This window comes from Peromyscus maniculatus, chromosome 16 (genome assembly GCF_049852395.1).
Source record: "Peromyscus maniculatus bairdii isolate BWxNUB_F1_BW_parent chromosome 16, HU_Pman_BW_mat_3.1, whole genome shotgun sequence".
NCBI lineage: Eukaryota > Metazoa > Chordata > Mammalia > Rodentia > Cricetidae > Peromyscus > Peromyscus maniculatus.
The window spans coordinates 51,612,035-51,632,378 of record NC_134867.1 but is presented as its reverse complement, the minus strand read 5'-3'; the positions used below and the strand labels follow the sequence as shown (position 1 = coordinate 51,632,378).

General features: G+C 44.0%; 1 protein-coding gene across 1 annotated transcript; it reads left to right on the top strand.

The window, feature by feature from the left end:
• Nucleotides 1–346: 346 nt before the first annotated feature.
• On the top strand, nt 347–11,406 carry LOC102905256 (UL16-binding protein 1-like). Its single transcript, XM_076552810.1, has 5 exons — nt 347–2,090; nt 2,408–2,546; nt 9,780–10,034; nt 10,360–10,626; nt 11,161–11,406. Exons 2-5 carry the CDS (start codon nt 2,441–2,443, stop codon nt 11,259–11,261), a joined length of 729 nt encoding a protein of 242 aa, XP_076408925.1. The 5' UTR covers nt 347–2,090; nt 2,408–2,440; the 3' UTR covers nt 11,262–11,406.
• Nucleotides 11,407–20,344: the final 8,938 nt, after the last annotated feature.

Sequence of the window (20,344 nt, the reverse complement as noted above, 5' to 3'; positions counted from 1 at the left end):
GCAAGTTGAAGACGCCTCTCTAGGCACGTCTGCCTGGGAGAAGATTAGGTGAGAAGATCCACCCTAAACACCTGAAGCGCCATCTCCTGGGCTGAGGTCCCACACTGAACAAAAAGAAGAAAGAGAGCCAAGCACTTGTGTTCATATTTTCTCCACGTCCCGGCTGTGGGTGTGACGTCAGCATTCACCCCCGGTTCTTGCCCTATGACTCCCCAGCCTAGTGGACAATACCGTTGATGTGGGAGGGAAAATCAACCTGAATTTCTTCAAGTTGCTTTTGTCTGGTAGCTTTTTTTTTTTTTTTTTTTTTTTTTTTTTTTTTTTTTTTTTTTTTTTTTTTACAGCGACTAGAAATGTAACTCCTACAGGGTACATCAGTCAGGATAAGCTGTTTTTTTTTTTTTTTTTTTTCCCGAGACAGGGTTTCACTGTGTAGCTTTGCGCCTTTCCTGGGACTCACTTAGTAGTCCAGGTTGGCCTCGAACTCACAGAGATCCGCCTGGCTCTGCCTCCCGAGTGCTGGGATTAAAGGCGTGCGCCACCACTGCCCGGCTATGGATAAGCTGTTTTATAGCAGAAATAAATACCAAACAATATTTACTGTATGCTTAAGAAACAGTTACAGTGGGAAATTTTTAATATGTTTTTACATTGGTTTGCCTCCCCGCATACACACAAAACTTTGGAAAAAACTTTAATAGTAGTATAAAGGGTTACATCTGTCACAAATAAATAAAATAGAAAAATATCCCTTTATATATTAACAGGTTTAAAAACTTATTTTTAGGAAGGTGTGTGGGCGGGCGCTATGAGCTGGCTGGCTATGAGGCCCTTAGGCGGAGATGCACTGAGGCGTGGCAGCAGACGCTCCTGTCTATGCACACATGAGCAATAGGAAGATGGTTTCTGTGATGGAGACCTGGAAGCTCACAGCTCTCACTCAGCATCATCGCCATCTGAACTTCAAAAGCTTGATCTTTAACTGTTTTTACAAATGTTTGCTTTTCTTTATTTGGATCCTTCTCATCTACTAAAATCCCATGGAAAATACCCCCCAAAGTACCTTCTTGACGTACATCTCTCAGTGTTATCCTCTCCCTGGATATTGCTATATCCTTCACCTTGGCTTTGGTCCCTAACAGAGTGACTCTCGCAAGTCCTTCTTCCCTACCCTCAAGTAGGATGACTGGAGATTAGGAGCTGCATTCATTGTCCAGTGTGTCAGATACTGAGTCCTCTGGGTGGATGGCTGAGACAGCCCTTGGAAACTGAGGCTGCCATCCAGTTCAACCCGGTTCACGCTATGAAGGTACAAAACACCAGCCTCCAGGTGGCCATGGATTTAGCCCCAGAGATGATTTTAATAAGTGTGGGCTACAGATACTGCTTTCAGAAATTTAAGCATTGAAAATGCAAGTGGCACTTGAAAAATTTTCCCTGCTCAATTCCCAAGTGTTAAAGGTGAAACTTTCCTAGAGGCATGAATGGGGTTAAGAAAGTTAGACAAGTGACCCTGGTGTGGTTTCATTTATGCAAGTGACTAACTTGATAATTGGTCTAATCTTCTGAGACATCACAGGCCTCAGTTTCTGATCATTAGAGTTCGGACATTATCCTGTCCAGGACCTTTTGGTTGGATTGAAAATCCCTGAATGGTGATGAGAAAAATCATAGACCAGGGCCAGCCCACTAAAACCTAAGACTCTTCAGACTCCATATGTAGGTGTGATCACTTCACTCCCAGTCAACCCCGCACCAGCCTCAAACATTCACTTGAGGTTATTAACTGGCATTTAACTGATAACTGGGTGGATGCATGAATGACTAGAGGAACACCATGTTGTCACAATCACTGAGGGTGAATATGAGTATGTAGGTTTGGGCAAGGAGGTGGGAGGAAGAAACATTCTTGGCACCCTTGGCAACCTAAGTGAGACATAAAAACTCTGCCCTCTGTCAGGCTGGGCAGGGAGACATCCTGTCCAGTCATCACCTGATTCCATCTCAGGCTATACCTGATCCTTGCAGGAGACACCAGCAGTGTTCTTCCATTCCTGCTTCTGCTGGTGACAGTCCCTGGGTCGGTGCAGGTGAGTTCTGGGAAGGGAATTCTGTGGCTCGGGGAGGACCTGGGGACACTGGGGACATGGGCCAGTCAGTGCATAGTCTGATCTCTGTGCACTGCAGAGTTGGACAGAAAAGAACCCTTGGGGTTCTAAAAGAAGTGGGCAGAGCCCCAGGGATCCAGGAGTGACCCTCCAAGAATTCTAAGAAAAGATGGGACTAAGGACTGGAATATCAGGCAGAACAAAGAGGAAATGCTTGAATTCCTAGCAGCCCAGGTTTCTGGAGAAATCTGCAGGCATCCTCAAGAATTACTTAGACTTCTTCTCCTCTCTCTTAAAAGCTTGAATTGTCCTTGTCGACAGCTGGGTACAGCATGAAGATCCATGGCCTGTGTGCAGTCACCAGGCTCAGTGTGCTGTCTTTTGCTCTACTTCTCCTGGTGGTCCTGTGGGGCTGTCGAAGCACACGTCCTCCCTCAGGTGAGTTCCTGGGATCTGACTGGGGGATGGGAGGGGAAGGAGAAGTGTAGACTTAAAGCCACAGTGACTAGGAGAGCCAGTCTTCCCTGTGGAACTGATTCTAGCCCACCCACCACTTCTGTGGGCTAGAAGAAATGGGAGGTCAAGATGGCAGATAGAAATCACTGAACAGTGCTGTGACTGGATGGAATGGGCAATGGGTGTGATCCCTCTAGGAAGTCAGCAGACAAAACCCTGTACCCAGGCTTTTTCCACTCTGCAAACTATCTTCTTCATCCCCTATAATCCCCCAGAATTCCCTGGGCTCTTTGCCCTGGAACATTCACAGCAGATCAGAACACCTAAGGTCTTACCATCCATCCACACACTGGCCTTTGTCTGTCTGTCTGTTTGTTCAAAGGCAGACTGCATTTTCCAACCTTTAACAAGGCTGACCTGGGAATCACTGAGTGAACCTGGCTACCGATCTAAGCAGTCACCTTGTTCACCTGTAAAGACTGTTCCACCACACCCAGTTTGACCCACTAGCCTGGGATCTCAGCTTTCTCATGAATGGAAGCATCCAGCCTCCTTCCTGATCATGAATCCCTGTGTTTAGTAATTAATTATTAAAATCCAGCAACATCTGATTGGCTGACTATCATACACATAAACGGAAAGAAGTCATTCTTATTTATTTTATTCTTTGCAATAATCGTTTACAAATGGGACACTGTATACATGTTGAGTGCCATATAACTTCTTCTACCTGAAAACAGGTTGGATGTGAACACACTTTTTTCTTACTTCAAATGGATTTGGGGTAGGGGACAGGATGGATTTGGGGTAGGGGACAGGATCTGGCTATGCAACCCTTGCTGGCATACAAGTTTCTATGTGGACTAGGCTAGGCACAGAATTATAGATATCCTCCTGCCTCAACTTCTCAAATTAGATTGTATTCCATCTGACTTCAGACATTTTGTAGCAGTATTTGAGCCTCATGACATCAATGTTGAAAACATGGAGTGTAAAATTATAGTGCGAAACAATGTTGCACAATCTAAACTGTGGATCCTTGGAACTATTGTTTCCTATGGTGGAAACTGTATCCTACAAACATTTCAATATCCCCATAGTGTTTGCTCACAGCAAGTTGCTTCAGAGCCTTGTGGGAACCATAGACACGGGTTAAAGAGAGGACCAAGGATGTGAAAACTGATAGAAGATGAAGAGTCCATAAAGAGCATGGGGGTGGTCTCCTTGGGAATGGGTCAAGTCCTCCCACCTTGCTTTCAAAATGTCTACTTATTGGCTAAGCACAGTCTTGGGTTTGGATCTTTCTGAAAGTCTTAGTCCCTCATTCTCATCTTCACTTCTATGCCTTTCATGCTGAAGTGTCTCCAGTCAGTGTCCTAACTGGAGATCAGTCTCGTTAGCTTCATGGTCATCCTCAGCACTGGATTTTCTCTTTTTGGTGGAACCTGCTGCCCCTTCTGGGAAAAACTACTTTCCAGATGCACTGGAGAGTTCCACCCATTTGTGATGCTCTGGGTCTGTCTTCCTCCAAGCACAGGTGCCCAAAGCTGCCAGTTTTACCTTAACTGGACTTCCTTCAGAATTCATTGCTCTTGCTTTAGCCATGCGGAATCCATGTTTTGACCCAGCTCCTACATAGGTTTTTCTAAGAGAGAACGGGTGCTCTTTTCATCATTATCCAGTTGACTGTGTAGGCTTTGTTGGCCTTTCATTCACAACCAAACAATATTTCTGAGGCTACAGAAAGTTTATGTTCATGTCCATCAAATCTCTATTGAGACAAGAAAGACCCTGTCATTTAAGACGAATGACTTGGAAAGGACTGAAGAGAAGAGCAGAAAGAAAAGAAGATTAAAAGGGGGAAAAGACAAAGAGATGGGAAGAAAATGAATCGTTGAAGAGGTGGGGAGGAGACTGAGGAAGCTGGTTCAGGAAGGGAAGGAGTTCACAAAATCCCCAGCAATCCTGGTCACATCGAGGTACTTGGGGCAGGGGGACCTGTTCTCTTTCTTTTCTTTCTTTCTTTCTTTCTTTCTTTCTTTCTTTCTTTCTTTCTTTCTTTCTTTCTTTCTTTCTCTCTCTCTCTCTCTCTCTCTCTCTCTTCCTTCCTTCCTTTCTTTTTTTTAAAATAAAATCCTTATTTATTTTTTCAAAAACAAAACATGAAGAGAGCCAAACAGTAAAACTCAGCCACAGACAAAATTAACAATCGCTAAATAATGCTAACATTATATAATAGCATTTAAGCCTGGCAGTGGTGGTGCACGCCTTTAATCCCAGCACTCAGGAGGCAGAGCCAGGCAGACCTCTGTGAGTTGGAGGCCAGCCAGGTCTACAGAGTGAGATCCAGGACAGGCTCCAAAACTACACAGAAACCCTGTCTTGAAAAAACAAAAACAAAAACAAACCAAAACAAAACAAAAAGAGAATATAATAGCATTTAAAACCCACTTGATTCTACAGTTATTGGGAATAATACAAATGTTAACCCAAAGGGAATTATCTGAAAATTCAATATTGGAATCATTGCTAACACTTTTGGGAAATTTTATGTGTTATCAATCTAAGCTTTGTGGGTTTTTGACTGATGATAAAAGTCTTCGTGTTAATCTGAGCAACAAGTAACATAGCTCCTAAATTCACTGCAACATTTAGCCATATCAGTTTCTCTTTGCCTGCAAGAGTGGCTGTATTTCAATGATATTTACTTGTTCTCAGCTTAGGCAATAACCTGTACAGTCAAGTGTAGCCAGAAGGTTTCTCTGGTCCTGCCTGGTCCAGCCATCCCTCAGCGGCTTATAAAATAATCATTCAGAGGCTTAATATTATTTAAAAATTGTATGGCCTATGGCAGGCCTCTTGCTAGCTAGTTCTTACAGTTTAACTCAACCCATAACTATTAATCTATGTATCCCCACATGTCCTGTGGCATTACCTACGTCCTATTACATGTTGCTCCTAGAGTGGTAGTCTGGCATCTCCCCTGCTCCACCTTTCTCTTTCCTGTCTCTCTCCTTGAATTTCCCACCTGCCTATAAGCTGCCTTGCCATAGACCAAAGCAGCCTATTTATTAACCAATGGGAACAACATACATTCACAGTATATAGAAAGACATCCATCAGTCAAGGGCATAATATATTTTCTTTCTTTTGGCCAATTCTGTTGATTTAGTTCTTTCTCATTGGCAGATAAATTGAGTTTATGTAGCAGCAATTTTCCAGAGGGAACATTAATAAGATCCGGTAGATGTGATGATCTTGCTTAGCTCCCCTGGACTAATTATAAAACAGGTTTTGGTGCTACTTTTCATTTGTGCAAAATTGAAATCCCAGTGGCCCCACCTTGTTAATCTTGGATGCACTACTGCGGTTTACCACTACAAGCACAGCTTCCATAAGCAGAGATTCATCCTTGGTAAGGTCAGGCTGTGCCCAGCTCTAGGTTGCTCCTTATTGTGTAAAATGATGGCTTTCAGGCTGGGTCTTGCCCAAGTTGGCTCCATTTTACAAGCAATGAGTTGATGCCTGGGCATCTCCTGTGCACATACACATGCCTTCTACCCAGGACCACCCATAAGGCAAAGCCAGACAAATGACTTATTCCCAAAAGTGAAAAGCCATCCCTTAGACACATATCAAAATCAATTAGATACATGAGAATGAGGACATATCAAAATCATACCTGTGCTGGATAGTTTTATGTAAACTTGATATAAGATAGATATGAAAGGAGGGAACCTCAATTGAGAAAATGTCTCTATATGATCCAGCTATAGGTGTGGTAATACTTTGTTTGTACTCTTAACAAATAAAGCTTGCCTGAAGACAGAGGGCAGAGCCAGGCACTAGTTAGTCATAGAGGCCAGACAATGGTAGCACACACCTTTAATCCCAGCATTCAGGAGGCAGAGGCAGATGGATCTCTGTGAGTTCAATGCCACCCTGGGCTACATGAGATTAATCCAGTCTAAAGAGAAACAGAGCCAGGTGGTGATGGCTCACAGCTTTAATCAAGTCCTTGGGACTCACATGCCTTTAATCTCAGCACTAGGAAGGCTGAGACAGGAAGTGATATTGCTGGGCAGAGAAATGAATATAAGGTAGGAGGAGACAGGAGCTCAGTCCTTTTGGCTGAGGATATGATGAGGTGAGAGGTGGCTGTGGCTTGTTCTTTTGTCTCTCTGATCTTTCAGCATTTACCCCAATATCCAGATATGGGTTCTTATTAAGACAAATTAGAATTTATGCTACATGTAGGGCATTTTCTTAATTAGTGGTTGATGGCAGAGGGCCCAGCCCAGTCCATTGTAAGTGGTACCATCCCTGGGCTGGTGGTCTTGGGTTCTATAAGAAAGCAAGACTGTGACCTGTCCACCTCATAACCTTGTGGGAAAGAGCTCACCTCATGATGTCTGCCTGAGGTCTGTTGGGCCTTCTGATAGACCAGGACCACAGAGTGCTTTCTCTCAGGGCCCAGTACAATGCAGGAGCCACATTGAAATGGAATGAATTGAATTTTCCCTGCTGCATGTGGCTCAGGCTGGCTTCTCCTCAAGCAAGGTGATTCTTCCCCTATTAGACATTGCTGTGATCTCTACACAGGGCCATTTCCTAGATGTGACTCCTCAGGCTGACACATTGTCCAGTGTCATAGGGTCCTAGAGACTGGTCTAGACATGCTCTTCCTGGATGTATTTTCTCTAGCTGCTTTCAAACTACAAGAACAGAGGTGAGCAGGTGTAACAGAGACACTCACTCCTGTGAACACTTCAGTATTTATATAGTAGAGGTATTAGTTACTTTTCTGTTACTGTGATAAAACACCAAGGCCACATTAATATGCAGAAGGAAGGATTAGAGGAGCTTATAGTTTCAGAGGAACAAGTGTCCATCACCTCACAGAGAAGCATGGCAGCAGGCATACATGGTGACTGGAGCAGCAACCTTAGAGCCTACATATTGGTAGTTTGCTTTGGTATGGTTTGGTTTGGTTTGGGATTTTGAGACAAGGTCTCACTATATAGTTCTGGCTATCCTAGAACTCACCATGGAGAACAAGGTGGCCTCAGACTCAAAAAGATTCACCTTCGTCTGCCTCGCAAGTGCTGGGATGAGAGCCCTGTGATACCGTGACTAAGTGAGAGCCCACAGCATAAACCTCAGGGAAGGTCCAGAGATGAAGAAATGGGAATGGGTTTTAAAGCCACACCCCCAGTGACATACTTCCTTCAGCCAGGCCATTAATCCTAAACCTATCCAAACAGCTGCCACCAACTGGGGACCAAGTGTTCAGACATTCTGCCCTATAAAGGACAGGCTCATTCAAATCACCACACTGAACATTCACAGGAGCATCTTGGGGTTCATCCCTGAGTGACAGGACAGTAATGAAGTGATACAAAATAATGACTGCACTTGATGCAGGGTTGGATGGTCCCTCTTGTTGGGACCAGATGGGTCCTCCTAGGAAGGCAATCTGTCTTTGAGGTGGCCCAATTTTAATTGCTTTTTAGGTTTATTTTATGTCTTGACTGCATGTATGTATGTGTAGCACATATGTGCCTGGTGCCCTCGGAGGTCAAAAGAGGGCATTGTATCTGGAACTGGAGTCACAGTCAGTGGTGAACCACCATGTGTGGTTGCTGAGAATCAAACCTGGATCCTCTGCAAGAGGAACAAGTGCCCTTCACCGCTGCACCACCTCTCTAGCCTCAATGGTTCAGTTTAAACAATGGACACAGGAGCCTGGGGTTTTCATGGGACAGCAGCTCTCAGCTCCTTGATCATCTGTCCTGTCTTTAATTATTAAAATCCAGCCACATCTGGGCTGGCTAACCATCTATCTCTATTTAGGATTTTTGTGTTCTGATAGCCATGACGCCCTTAAGCAGTTACGCTATAAGGTGGGTCCCCCTTCCTCATCAATGGACCACTGCCCTTGATGTTACTGCCTCCTGACCACTCCACCTGATGGGATTTTCATGCTGCTGGGATTTCAAGTTAGAAACAGTTTCCTAACACCACCCCAGCCTTGAGCCATCATCATCCCTGAGCTTTGAACAAAGCTAGTACCCTTCTCCCTGGTCATGCTCACTGTGCTTCCCAGTAGGGATGCTCCAGCATCCCACAGAGCAGGATGGGCTCTGCACATCTCCCCTGGATTGTTTGATGTTACATCTACTAGGGCACATGTATTTCTCTGAGAATTTTTTATCACCACTCTTCTACTACCAGATTTAACAAGTCTAGATTTTCTTTGTCCTATAGTGTAGACTATCCTCTGTCCAGTTCCAGGAAGCCATCCCTGGAGCACTGCAGTATGTCCAGGGATCTGGCATGTGTTGTTCTAGAGTTATTCTTTCACTTGATAAAACACTACTGAGCGCAACTTAAGGGAGAAACTGATTTATTTGACTTCTACTTCAAAGCCAGTTTGTCATTGAGGGATGTCAGGTACTTAGACACAGGTCTTCTTGCTATTTCACACAGCATTTTTATGATCAAGGAAATTGCTTCACAGCCAGAGTCATAGCAGGAACCATGGGGAATGCTGCTTGCTGTCTAGATCACTAGCTCCTGCATAGCTACATTTCTTATCCAAGCAGAGACCACCTGTTGAAGAAATGGTAATGCCCACAGTGTCTGGGCATTCCTACATTGTTAACAGTTAAAACAGTCCCTCAGTAGACACTCCCTTCTTAGGTGACCATAGGCTGACAGTGAAAATTAACCAGCAAAGATGTCCAAGTCTATGATCTGAGAGTACAGATCAGTAGAAATTGTCTCCATGAAACTTCTGTTCCATCCTCACCCTGCTCTACTGTGCCCACAAGCCTCATAGTCCATCCTGTCTCCACACAGTCCACATGGCAGCTTCTGGAGACTCTCCAGAATGAACAGATCTGGAAAAGACATCCTGAACTTGTCTTGCCATAACAGACAATGCCTACTCCTAGTAAAAACACGAGATAATAGATAAGAGAATTTTCCAGCTGCAGAGCAGGGCTGGCCACATCTGGATGTGCATCTTCAAACAACAGAGAATGGCTGTGCTTTACTTAGCACAGTGGAAACTCACTCTGGGATTTGATTTTATTACTTACTTCCCTCTTAAAAAAAAAAAAGACCCCCTTCTAGAGGACTCTCTTGTTCCACAGAGACTGTCTCTGAGCCCTTGCTCCACATCCCTGACCTCACTGCATGTTTCCTTCACAGATGCTGCTTCTCTTAGCTACAGCTTCACTGTTGGCAGCTCAGGGTCTGGACCATGGTGGCAAGTCCAAGGCCAACTGAACACAGAACCTTTAATTTACTGTGACAATAACAACAGCTGTCAGGCCATTGGTCTTCAGAGGAGCAGACTGAGTGCCACAAAGATCTGGCAGCTACAGGTTAAGACTCTGAGAGACGCAGGTGACCAGTTCAAAGCAGTCGTGGCTCACTTGAAGGCAGATACTAGCACAAAGAGAGGTAAGTTTCAAATGGCCCCCTAGTGCTGGGGATGTAGCACAGTGGTAGAGTGCTTGCCTAGCAAATGTGGAGCCGTAGGTTCAATCCCCTCTGCTACAAATTAAATAAAGAACATAGCAGATGGTCCCTTGAAGGAAAGAACAGGATTTGTGACAGGTTAGGGTCATTCATTGTTTTCATGGAGGAAGAAAATAAATGCCTGGTCATCCCACCTAAGAGGACCAGCAGCAAGGAGGGCAGAGCAAGGTCAGAGGATGGGAAGGGAGGTGGGTAGACAGACAGGATTCATCAAGTCCAGAGGCTGATCTCTTTCCAATGGGCACAGAGCCCCTTATTCTGCAGGCCACGATGCATTGTGGGCATGAAGTAAATGGAGGTTTCCGAGCATCCTGGGACTTTGGCCTCAATGGACAGAAAATGTTGCATTTTGACTCAAGCACTAGAAAGTTTACTGAAGTTGATTCTGAATCCAGCCAGTTGAAAACTATGTTGGAGGAAGTAACTGACTTCTTATACTGGACCTCACGGGGGGACTGTAGGTCCTGGCTTGAGGAGTTCAAGTCACACTGGGAAGAAAAGCTGGAGCCTACAGGTAACTGGGAAGAAGGGCAGGAAGCTATCTGCAGATGAGTGTGTGTGTGTGTGTGTGTGTGTGTGTGTGTGTGTGTGTGTGTGTGTGTGTGTGTGTGTGTTCTGGGGATGATTGCCATTTTTTCCATCAATCATTTCATTTCTCACCCTCTCCCATCTCATTAATTGTGTTTACATTGTTCTCTCACTGTGGTTCTCACAGGCTGTTACACACTGAGCAAACTTCTATTTCTTGGCCTTTTCCTCATTCTAGACTCTCTGCTACCTTTCATCTCACCTGAAATTTCTTCCTCCCTGCCATCATCCTCACAGGTCAGCTCCTCTCCTGTCAGCAGGAAAGATGTGGCCCCAGCATTACCCTATTTCCCCTACCATAGCTGCAGGAATCTTTTGAGGACACGGGACATACCCTCTCTACCTTCCTGCTTGGGACCCACCCAAACAGTGGTTGCATAGCAACGGGGCAGGGGGTGGAACTCTGTGTGTTGCCGAATCACCTGAGCACCCAGAAGCTAAGGTGAGATTTCCACTTCAGCCTCGTCAAATGCTGCTCCGGATGTGGCAAGCAAGTCCAACATCTCTGTCCTGCTGATGATCCTCATCTGCTGCCTCCTGTTTCTCTTACAATATTTGTGATGACAGGTACTGAGGGCAGTATTGGGAGTGGTGTAAGGGACAGATGGGTGAGAAGTGAGGAAGCAAGAGGGAATTCCTGGAGTCCTACTCTTGTCCCAAAACTATAGCATCTTATTGACAAAGGAGGCAGGAGATCTGGAGTTCATGTCACCTGCCAGCAATAGCTTGTGCATGCTCAGCCTTGACAGGACAGGAATCACAGACCACTAAGAAATGAAAAGGGAACACAGCAGGTTCCTAATCAGGAGGGTCCCATGATATAGATGTGGAGACAGTAGGAACACAAAAGAAGAACATGATAGTTCCACTTAGTTTGTAGAGGAAAGAAGATCCCATGCCACAGACAAAGACAAAGAAGATATAAATAAAGAGACAGCCCAGTGGCAAGACCACATGCTACTCATCCACCAGACCTGGGGTCCATTCCCAGCACCCACATGGCAGCTCACAACCATACACCTCCATGTCCAGGGGATCCAGCCTCTTCTTCTGCACAGACCCCAGGCATTCACACAGTGCACTTAAATACATGCCGGCTCACACTCATACATATAACATAGAAATGAATGAAGCAGCAGCAGCAGCCTCCAGAACCCCTGGGCCAGTGTCCACACTGGAGGCTGTGGGACTGAGCTGCTGCTGGAGTAAGCTGCTCCCATCTGGGCTGCCCAGGTGGACAAGGTGGGGCAGGGACAGTCACACACACAGCTGTGATACCACTCCCAGGTTTTGAGTTTCAGAATGAAAGAGAAAGCATGTGTGGAACCCCACTCTAGTCCTGGATAACCAGGTTCAAAGACTATTTTGGCTAGGGTTCCTCCCTCCTCCTTGGGCCCCTCCCATCAGGCCCTGAGTCAGGAGGCAGAGCCAGTCATCACCACTTTATTCTAAACTTCAGGTCTGCAGCAGGGCCTGGAGCTGACTCTGGGACATGGGAAAGAAGGGAGGAAGACAGGAGAGGCTCCAGGGATGCAGAGCCCAGGAGTGATGGAGGAGGGAACTGGATGACCTCAGTGAGGGTGACTGTGGGTGGTGATGACTGGTACTGGGCACCCAGGGGAACTGACCCAGGCTGTCCTCAGACCTTCAATGGACCTGTTCCCTTGCTGCAGGTTGAAGATGCTGCAGAGGAGGTCGTGAGAGTTCATCTGGTGCAGCCACTCTCCCTCTCGTCGGCCTCAACCAGATGAATCATGGTGCTGCCGACACAGTGTGTCATGATCTTTCACTCTGTGCTGCTCACTTGGGTCTTTCTTACCACCTTGTACTGTTTCCTTGGTGCTCCTTGGATGGATTATGCTCTTAACATGGATCTCAACCTCTGGAAAAGAACATGGTTGTGTACCAATTCCTAGCATAGGAAACAGGACAACCAGATCCCTTAGTGGGAGTGTGAAGTTTTTACACTTGCTTATATAACTGGCAATAATCAATTATCTCAGATGTCACCAAAAGAAACCTGTAACAGCTAATGATAGAAAATGGAAATTGAGAACTAGTTGTTTAGTAGAAGTCACTGGTAACTGTAACACAGTCCCAGACCTTAGCACAGCTAACTCCATCATGCAACTGCCATTCAAGAGGCAAAACTCAGCACACAGACAGCACCACCTGTCATAACTAAAACAAAGGCCTGATCCATCCCAGTCCATAGTTAAGGGAAGTCTCTGAATGTACTAACCTTACCTTTTGACTTCTGTATTTCCACTTCTGGCTAACCATTCTTGTTAACTGAAGTATGTCGACCCAAAGCATGGGTTTTTGTGCTTGAAAGCTCTACCTTAGGGTCGGTGCTACACTGGGATCCCAAATACCATTGTAGTTGCTAACTAGCTAATAAAAATTTTCTATTGACTTAAATCTGTGTCTGAAAATTCTTCTCTGTTGAGTTCCCTACAACATTTCTGCAAGTCCCAAGGACATCGTAGAACAAGACCTGAAGACCCCAGAGATCTCAGAGCCCCTTGGATTCAGGAAGAATGTGGTGGTCAAGGAGCTCCTGGGCAGTGGTCCTCAGCCTGTGGGTCTCAACCCTTTTCAGGCCCTTTCAAATGGGTCACACTTCAGATATGCTGCATATCAGACATTTACATTACAATTATAACAGTTGCAAATTCCAGTTATGAAGGAGCAACAGCAATAATTTTATGGTTGGGGGTCACCACACATGAGGAACTGTATTGAAGGGTCACAGCATTAGGAAGGTTGATATCCACTGTTCTAAGGGGTGTGAACCCGAGTTCAGGGTCCTGGCACGCTCTTTGATCAATTGCTGCCTAACACTTCAGAGGAGTATGAATCTTCCACCCCAAAAGAAAAGAAATTAGAAAGTCACCTGGTCTATCACATCTGGAGGTGAGTTTGGTTAAGGCGCCTTCTCTTTGGACACACAGGAGAGGTCTGACAATGTCCTGAATCTGTGAGATGTCACTTGATTCCCCATCTGTTCAGGTGTATGAATGTGTGGTGGTCACCACTGGTTGTCTTCACTCTCTGTGTGTGTGTGTGTGTGTGTGTGTGTGTGTGTGTGTCTGTCTGTCTGTCTGTCTGTCTGTCTGTCTGTCTGTGGGTCTGTCTATCTGTGTGTGCCTGTGTCTCTCTCTCTCTCTGTGTCTGTCTCTCTGTCTGTGTTTCTGTCCATTTTGGTTCTCTTATATTAGCCAGTGGCTTTCTCTGATATGAGAATCACCTGGTTTAAGACCTGTGTCCTTCCTGTTGGAGACCCAAATCAATTTTGGTTCTGCCAGTCTCCCAGAGACAAAAACAAACAAACCAAACAACAACAGAAACAAGGACCCTCCCCGTCCTCCCTGAGTGGGAGCACTTGCTTGGCTCATTGCTTGACTCCTGCTCATGGTCAGGGTTGGTCTCTGTGTGGAGGTGTGGAGGGGCCAGGCTTCTCATTCAGGGACCTCTGCCATCTAAGTTACTGCACACAGGGTGGGGGAAATAGTTCTCAGGTGAGCATTAACCCTCCACTCCATGTCCTGTGGGGGGCCATTCCCCACCCTGACATTTCCCCAGAGCACTCTTGAGTAGAAGCAGCAGGAAATATTAGTTAGAAGGACAGAGCGGAGAGAAAAAGATAGAAAATACAGGATAGCCTCGAGAGAGCCCAGGTCCTAATCCATCAGGCTCTGACTCTCTCTGCCAAAGGGTTTTTAAAAGAATGCCAAGAGGTGGAGCAAAAGATTCCCCAAGAACAGGCAAGTGCAGACCATCTCAGACACCTGTACTCAGGCCCGTGGTCCAATCACCTTCTTTATGCAGACCTGCTGAGTAAAGCCACCAGGAAACCTAAAATGGGCTCCAACAATGTCTGATCTAAGCATCCCTGGGGAAGGGGAAATGTCCCCTGAGCTGAACCCGAAGGAAAAGAGAAAGTTCCACTCCTTTCTCTTTCATGATTTATGTCTTGTTGTAAATTAATGTTCCATATGATTGGAAAACTCAATTCCCACCCTTCTCTGATGAGAAAGAAAGAAAGAAAAAAAGAAAGAAAGAAAAAAAGAAAGAAAGAAAGAAAGAAAGAAAGAAAGAAAGAAAGAAAGAAAGAAAGAAAGAAAGAGGGAGGGAGGAAGGAAGTAAAGAAGGAAGGAAGGAAGGGAGGAAAAAGTAGGGAAGGAAAGACGGTAGAAGGAAGGAAGAAACAAACAAACAAACAAAGGTGGATGGAGGATCCCTGCCAGACAACACAGCTTGATCAGAATGGATTTTCCCTTCTTTCCAACACTGACCAAGGAGATAGTAAACAATTTTCAATATGTAATTTTAGGAAGATTAAAGACAATTGCTAAAATGATTTCCTTTGTCACCCAGTTGGCCCCAGATCTTAGAAAAAAAGTATAAATATTAAAAAAATTAAAAGTATAAATATGTCCCAGTTCCTGGAGATAGCTCAAAGGTGTTCAAAAACAGAGAACTGATTGAATCAAGACCTTTTGCATGAACTGAAAGCCACCATCACCTTCTCTGATGATGAGACACAGATTTACAGACACCCAGCAAAATTTAGGTGTCTTACCCTCTGTCAGAAGAATATATCCTAGCTGAAAGTACTGCCTCCAATCAAAAGATACAGTTGGACTCTATCACAGGTTTACAACAATTTTTCGACAAATGGGACATCTATATCATATTCCCTGCTCCTAAGTCTCAGGAACCATCATGACAAGGGAATGTCTGATTCAGTGTTTATAGTAATATGTTTTTCTTCCTTCAGTTTAAAGACATTGCTATTTTATATGTACTCATCTTTAATGTTGGCTTTTATCATCTGTGTATGGGTGTTTTGCCTGGACATAGGCATGTGCACCATGGACATGCATTGCTGGCAGAAGCCAGAAGAGGCATCTGATCCACTAGAATTGGGATGACAGTTTTTGTGAGCTGTAGGTGCTGAGAATTGAACCCAGGTCCTCTGGAAGAGCAGCCAGTGATCTTAACCACTGTGCCATATGTCCATCCACTAAAATAAATTTTTTACAAAGACACAAAGTTGGGAAGTGGTAAGAATAGGTCTGGAAGAAGTGAGGGGAAAGTATTGGCCATAAATATGATCAAAATACATATATGCAGGCACGATAGTCACAAAAAATAAAAGTACTGTGTTTAAAATGCCTTGTTTACATATAGAGACCCACAGCCAGATATTATGCAGAGAGTGAGAGACCTTGGATCAATGATCCCTAAATGGGATATTTCAACCAATCCCTCCTCAGAGCTCCAGGAACCCTGTGGAAAGAGAGGCAGAAGGAGTCTAACAGTGTAAGAGCTAGAGGGTGGAGGGGATGAGGGGGGAGATGGGGGATGGGGGGAGTGGATGGAGGACTCCAACAAAACAAGGCTCTCTACATCAGCATGAGCAAAGCTCACAGGAATTCACAGGACTGAATCAGCATGCACAGGGCCTGCATTGGACTGCACCAGGTCCCCTGTGCTTATATCATGGCTTTCAGTTTAGTTTTTTTTTTGAGGGGGGGGGATCCTGACCATTGTAAACAAGTTTATCTCTGACTCTTGAGCCCTCTGTCGGGGTCTTTTCCTTCTGTTTGTCTGTATTGTCTCACTTCAATGTGATAGTTTTTGTTTTATGTTGTTAATGTTTTTAAAAATGAATGAATGAATGAATGAATGAATGTAAACCTAGCCACTAGGGTATAGGTTAACAATGGAACTGTCTTGTATACCTGCTTGGAGAGAGATAAATAAGTTTTTCTAATGGAAATTACCCTGGTTATAACAAGCACTCCAGGGCACATCACCTGTTCAGAAGTAGTTTACCAACAAATAATGGATACCACAATTTGTCTGTGCCAGCGCTTTTATTTGGTTAGTGGGTGTTTTGTTTGTTTGTTTGTTTTTTGTCTTTGTATCTTCCTTTTGGGTGATGTTGTATTTTTGTTTTCTAGGTTTTTGGACATTTGTAGCTGTACTGACATTTTAGATTATTTTTTGAGAAAGAATTTAAAGTTGGGTGGGTGTAAGCATGAATCTTAAAGAGTCTTATTAATAAAAAAAAAAAAAAAAAAAAAAAAACAGGTATTGGGGTGAACGCCTGAAGATCAGAGAAGCAAAACAAGACACAGCTATCTCACCTTGCCAGTTCCTCAGCTGATCCTATTTCCTCAGACTGGATGCCTCTCAGCTGAACTGTGCTGCTCAAAAGCCTAAAAGCTTAACCAACTAAGTTCCTGGTTTTCATGCCTTATATACCTTTCTGCTTTCTGCCCTCACCTCTTGGGATTAAGGGCTCACTTCTTGGGATTAAAGGTGTGAGTAACCATGCCTGACTCTTTCCAGTGTGGATTTAAACTCACAGAGATCCAGATGGATCTCTGCCTCCCAGGTGATAGAATTAAAGGTGTGTGTGCCACCATTTTCTGGCCTCTATATCTAGTGGCTGTTGTGTTCTCTGACCCCAGATAAGTTTATTAGGGTGCACAATATTTTGGGGAACAAAATATCACTATAGGTGGGTAGAGAGGATGGGAGAGCCTGGACAAACTTAGGGGAAAGGAAGAATATGATCAAAATATATGTAATTTGAAAATAGTTTTCAGCCAAGTGATGATGGTGCACGTCTCTAATCCCAGCACTAGGGAGGTAGAGGCAGGTGGGTCTCTTAGTTTGAGGCCAGCTTGATCTACAGAGTGAGCTCCAGGACTGCCAGGGCTGTACAAAGAATAATAAATATTCTAAAACCAAATAAATAAAAATAGGTAGATAGAGAGATAGATAGAGAGATAGATAGAGAGACAGATAGATGGAATAATGGTTTTAAATAATAAAAATAGAAAAGATAAAAATACTTATACATTTTCATTATAAACTCATAGAACAACATTTATCACATCTACTGCTTGATAAAGAAAGGCCTTTCCTTTCCTTTCCTTCCAGATCCCCATGAGTGCTGCTCAAATGCTCTTCTTCTAAGCCATGGCCCCTTCTCCTCACCAGTGCCAGCCAGTACCAGTATCTATAGGTTCTTGGATGGGCTTGTCAGTCATTTTGAGACAAACCAACCTATTCCAATAAAGCTGCTGAGCGGAAGAAACAACATTTTTTTAAATGTGATATTTAATTTTGATATTCTTGTGGCTTTCTCTATTTTCTTTCTGTTTATTAATTTCTGGTTTAATCCCTTTTCACTCATCATTGATAATGTATATTGTATTAATGTTAACTTTATTTAAGCATTGCATAGTTTAGCAAGGTCTACCCTGGGAAATAGTCTATGTACACTTGAAAAATAATATAGATTGTACTGGTCTATGCATTGTTTGGGGTCTGAATTGTCTATAGTAGAGGTCCAAGCCCTGTTCCTTACCAATATGTGTTTGTTCTTTCCATTATTGAAAGTGAAGAATTGATGCAGATGTGAGGAACATACCTTTAATCCCTGCAATAGGGAGGCAGGGGCATGTAGATGTCTGTGAGTTCAAGGCCAGCCTTGAACTCTATCTAAAAACAAAACTAACTAAATAAAAATAATAAAAACAAGGAATTAAACTCTCCTCAATTGCGATGGTGCTGTGGATTTCTCACTTTAGCTATAAACATTTGCTTCATTTAAAAGTTCTGATGTTAAATGAATAGATACTTATGACTGTGATACATTGTTGTTGAACATATCCTTTTGACTTTATCTCTTGAGACCCCAAGGTAACAACATACAGCAAACAATACAACTAAAACCTAAGAAAAAGGACTTGGAAGGACATTTACCTTAAGATGATATGCAAATGACCAATAAGCCTTTGGAAACATTCGACATCATTTAGCACTGAAAATGTAACTCAAGGTCACAGTGAGAATGATCCTTCAAATGTGTTGGGGTGATTACTACAAAATAAATATCCTTAAGGATTTGGATTTGGAGAAATAATACTTGGTTGGCTTTTTTAATTTTTCGTGGGTTTTTTTTGTTTGTTTGTTTTTGTTTGTGTTGAGACAGGGTTTCACAATATAGCCCTGTCTGAACTGGAATTCACTATTTAGTTCAGGCTGTCAATCTTTCATCGTTCTTGCCTTCAAAACCAGTAACACACGAATAAAGCTTACACATTGCCCAGTTCAGCTACCAAGTCAAGATGTCACCTGGCTCCACTGATGTTGATTTCTATGTGCTGGCTCTGGAGAAATACTTTCCTATTGTCCCTCAATGGTGTTGATCCCTTGTTAATCATAGATGATTCCTTAACCTTAGCATGATCAGGTAACAGTGATGACTATGAGAGACTCCTTGCTTAACTGCATCATTTGAAGTGGGAAGATCCACATCTAATCTAGATGTTTAAGGGAGGAAATGAACATTTCATCTAGATCTTTTGAGGTGAGAAGACCCACATCTAATCTGAGCCATACTTTCTATGAGGTGGGAAGACCCATCTCTAATCAGGGCCACACCTTCTGGTGGCAGCCTCTATAAAATGACATGGAAGAAGGAGGCTCTCTCTCTGCCTGCGTCCCACCTCCCTTGCTAGCAAGTCCATTCCTTCACTGGCATTAGAGCACACTTCTTCAGGATCCAGCACATACTGAAGATCAGCTGAGATATCCAGCCTCATGGATTGAACAATTACTGCATTCTTGAACTTTCCTTAAATAGGCAGCCATAGTTGGATCATCTGAACCACAGCCTGTAGGTCATTCTAATAAATTCCCTCTCTGTATATATGCAGAGATTCATTCTATAAGTTCTGTTACTCTAGAGAACCCTGAATAATACATCAGTCATGTGATTAAGATCATGTAGGTGCCACAAGTTAACAACTCTTTGTGATATGATCAGTTGAACTTCCTTAGGGTTATTTAGGGAGACTTAGGAGAACACCATGGCCTCCATTAATTTCCTCACTTGAGAGTGTTCTCTGCTGGAATGGGTTAGGGCATTACTGTAGTGTGTCCTCCTTGCAAGCACTGAAGACATTTCCCTCTGTGACTCATTCTCCTCTTTACAGAATGCATTTCTAACCTCTGTCATCTCCACGATCTCTCTGATCAAGAAGACAGACGGCTTATCAGTACCATAGGTGCTTTTAGAGGTGCCCCATTGTTCCATGGTCTACCTGGGACTAAGAGGACCTGGGAACAAGGGACAAAATCCTGACCATTATCCCCCCTATCCTCACCCACATCAGCCTCCAAGTGTGGACTGTGGAGGTGACAGAAGGACAGTCACACCTGTCTTGAAGAACAGACAGTCCTTTGACATTCATCATAGAACACTTAAACCCTGATCAGGATTAATCTGATTCTGTTTAGACTCCACTTTTTAAGTAATGAGAACCTAACAAACTGAAGCTGGAAGGCAGGTGAAGAGGAGGAATGTTGGAGGAACTCCACACAACCCCCCTCATCTCTCCTTTCTGTTGCTAGTGGGTGCAGCACAGCACCACATGCAGCAGGCATCCTCCTCTTTGCCTTTAAGTATTCTTTATACCTGTCTCCTGCTTCAGCCCTGAGGGGGAGTGCAGGGAGGGGACCATGCCATGTGGGATGAAGGAGGACCAGGGTCACAGTGAATGGGGACTAGAGCCACATGGAACCAGGAGAGTGACCTCCCACAGATTTAGAGAAAC

Coding starts and splice junctions, on each gene's coding strand:
- LOC102905256 (XM_076552810.1), top strand. CDS start 2,441: ATGAAGATCCATGGCCTGTGTGCAGTCACCAGGCTCAGTGTGCTGTCT. Junction 2,547..9,779: donor AAGCACACGTCCTCCCTCAG/GTGAGTTCCTGG, acceptor TTTCCTTCACAG/ATGCTGCTTCTCTTAGCTAC. Junction 10,627..11,160: donor AGAAAAGCTGGAGCCTACAG/GTAACTGGGAAG, acceptor TTTCCACTTCAG/CCTCGTCAAATGCTGCTCCG.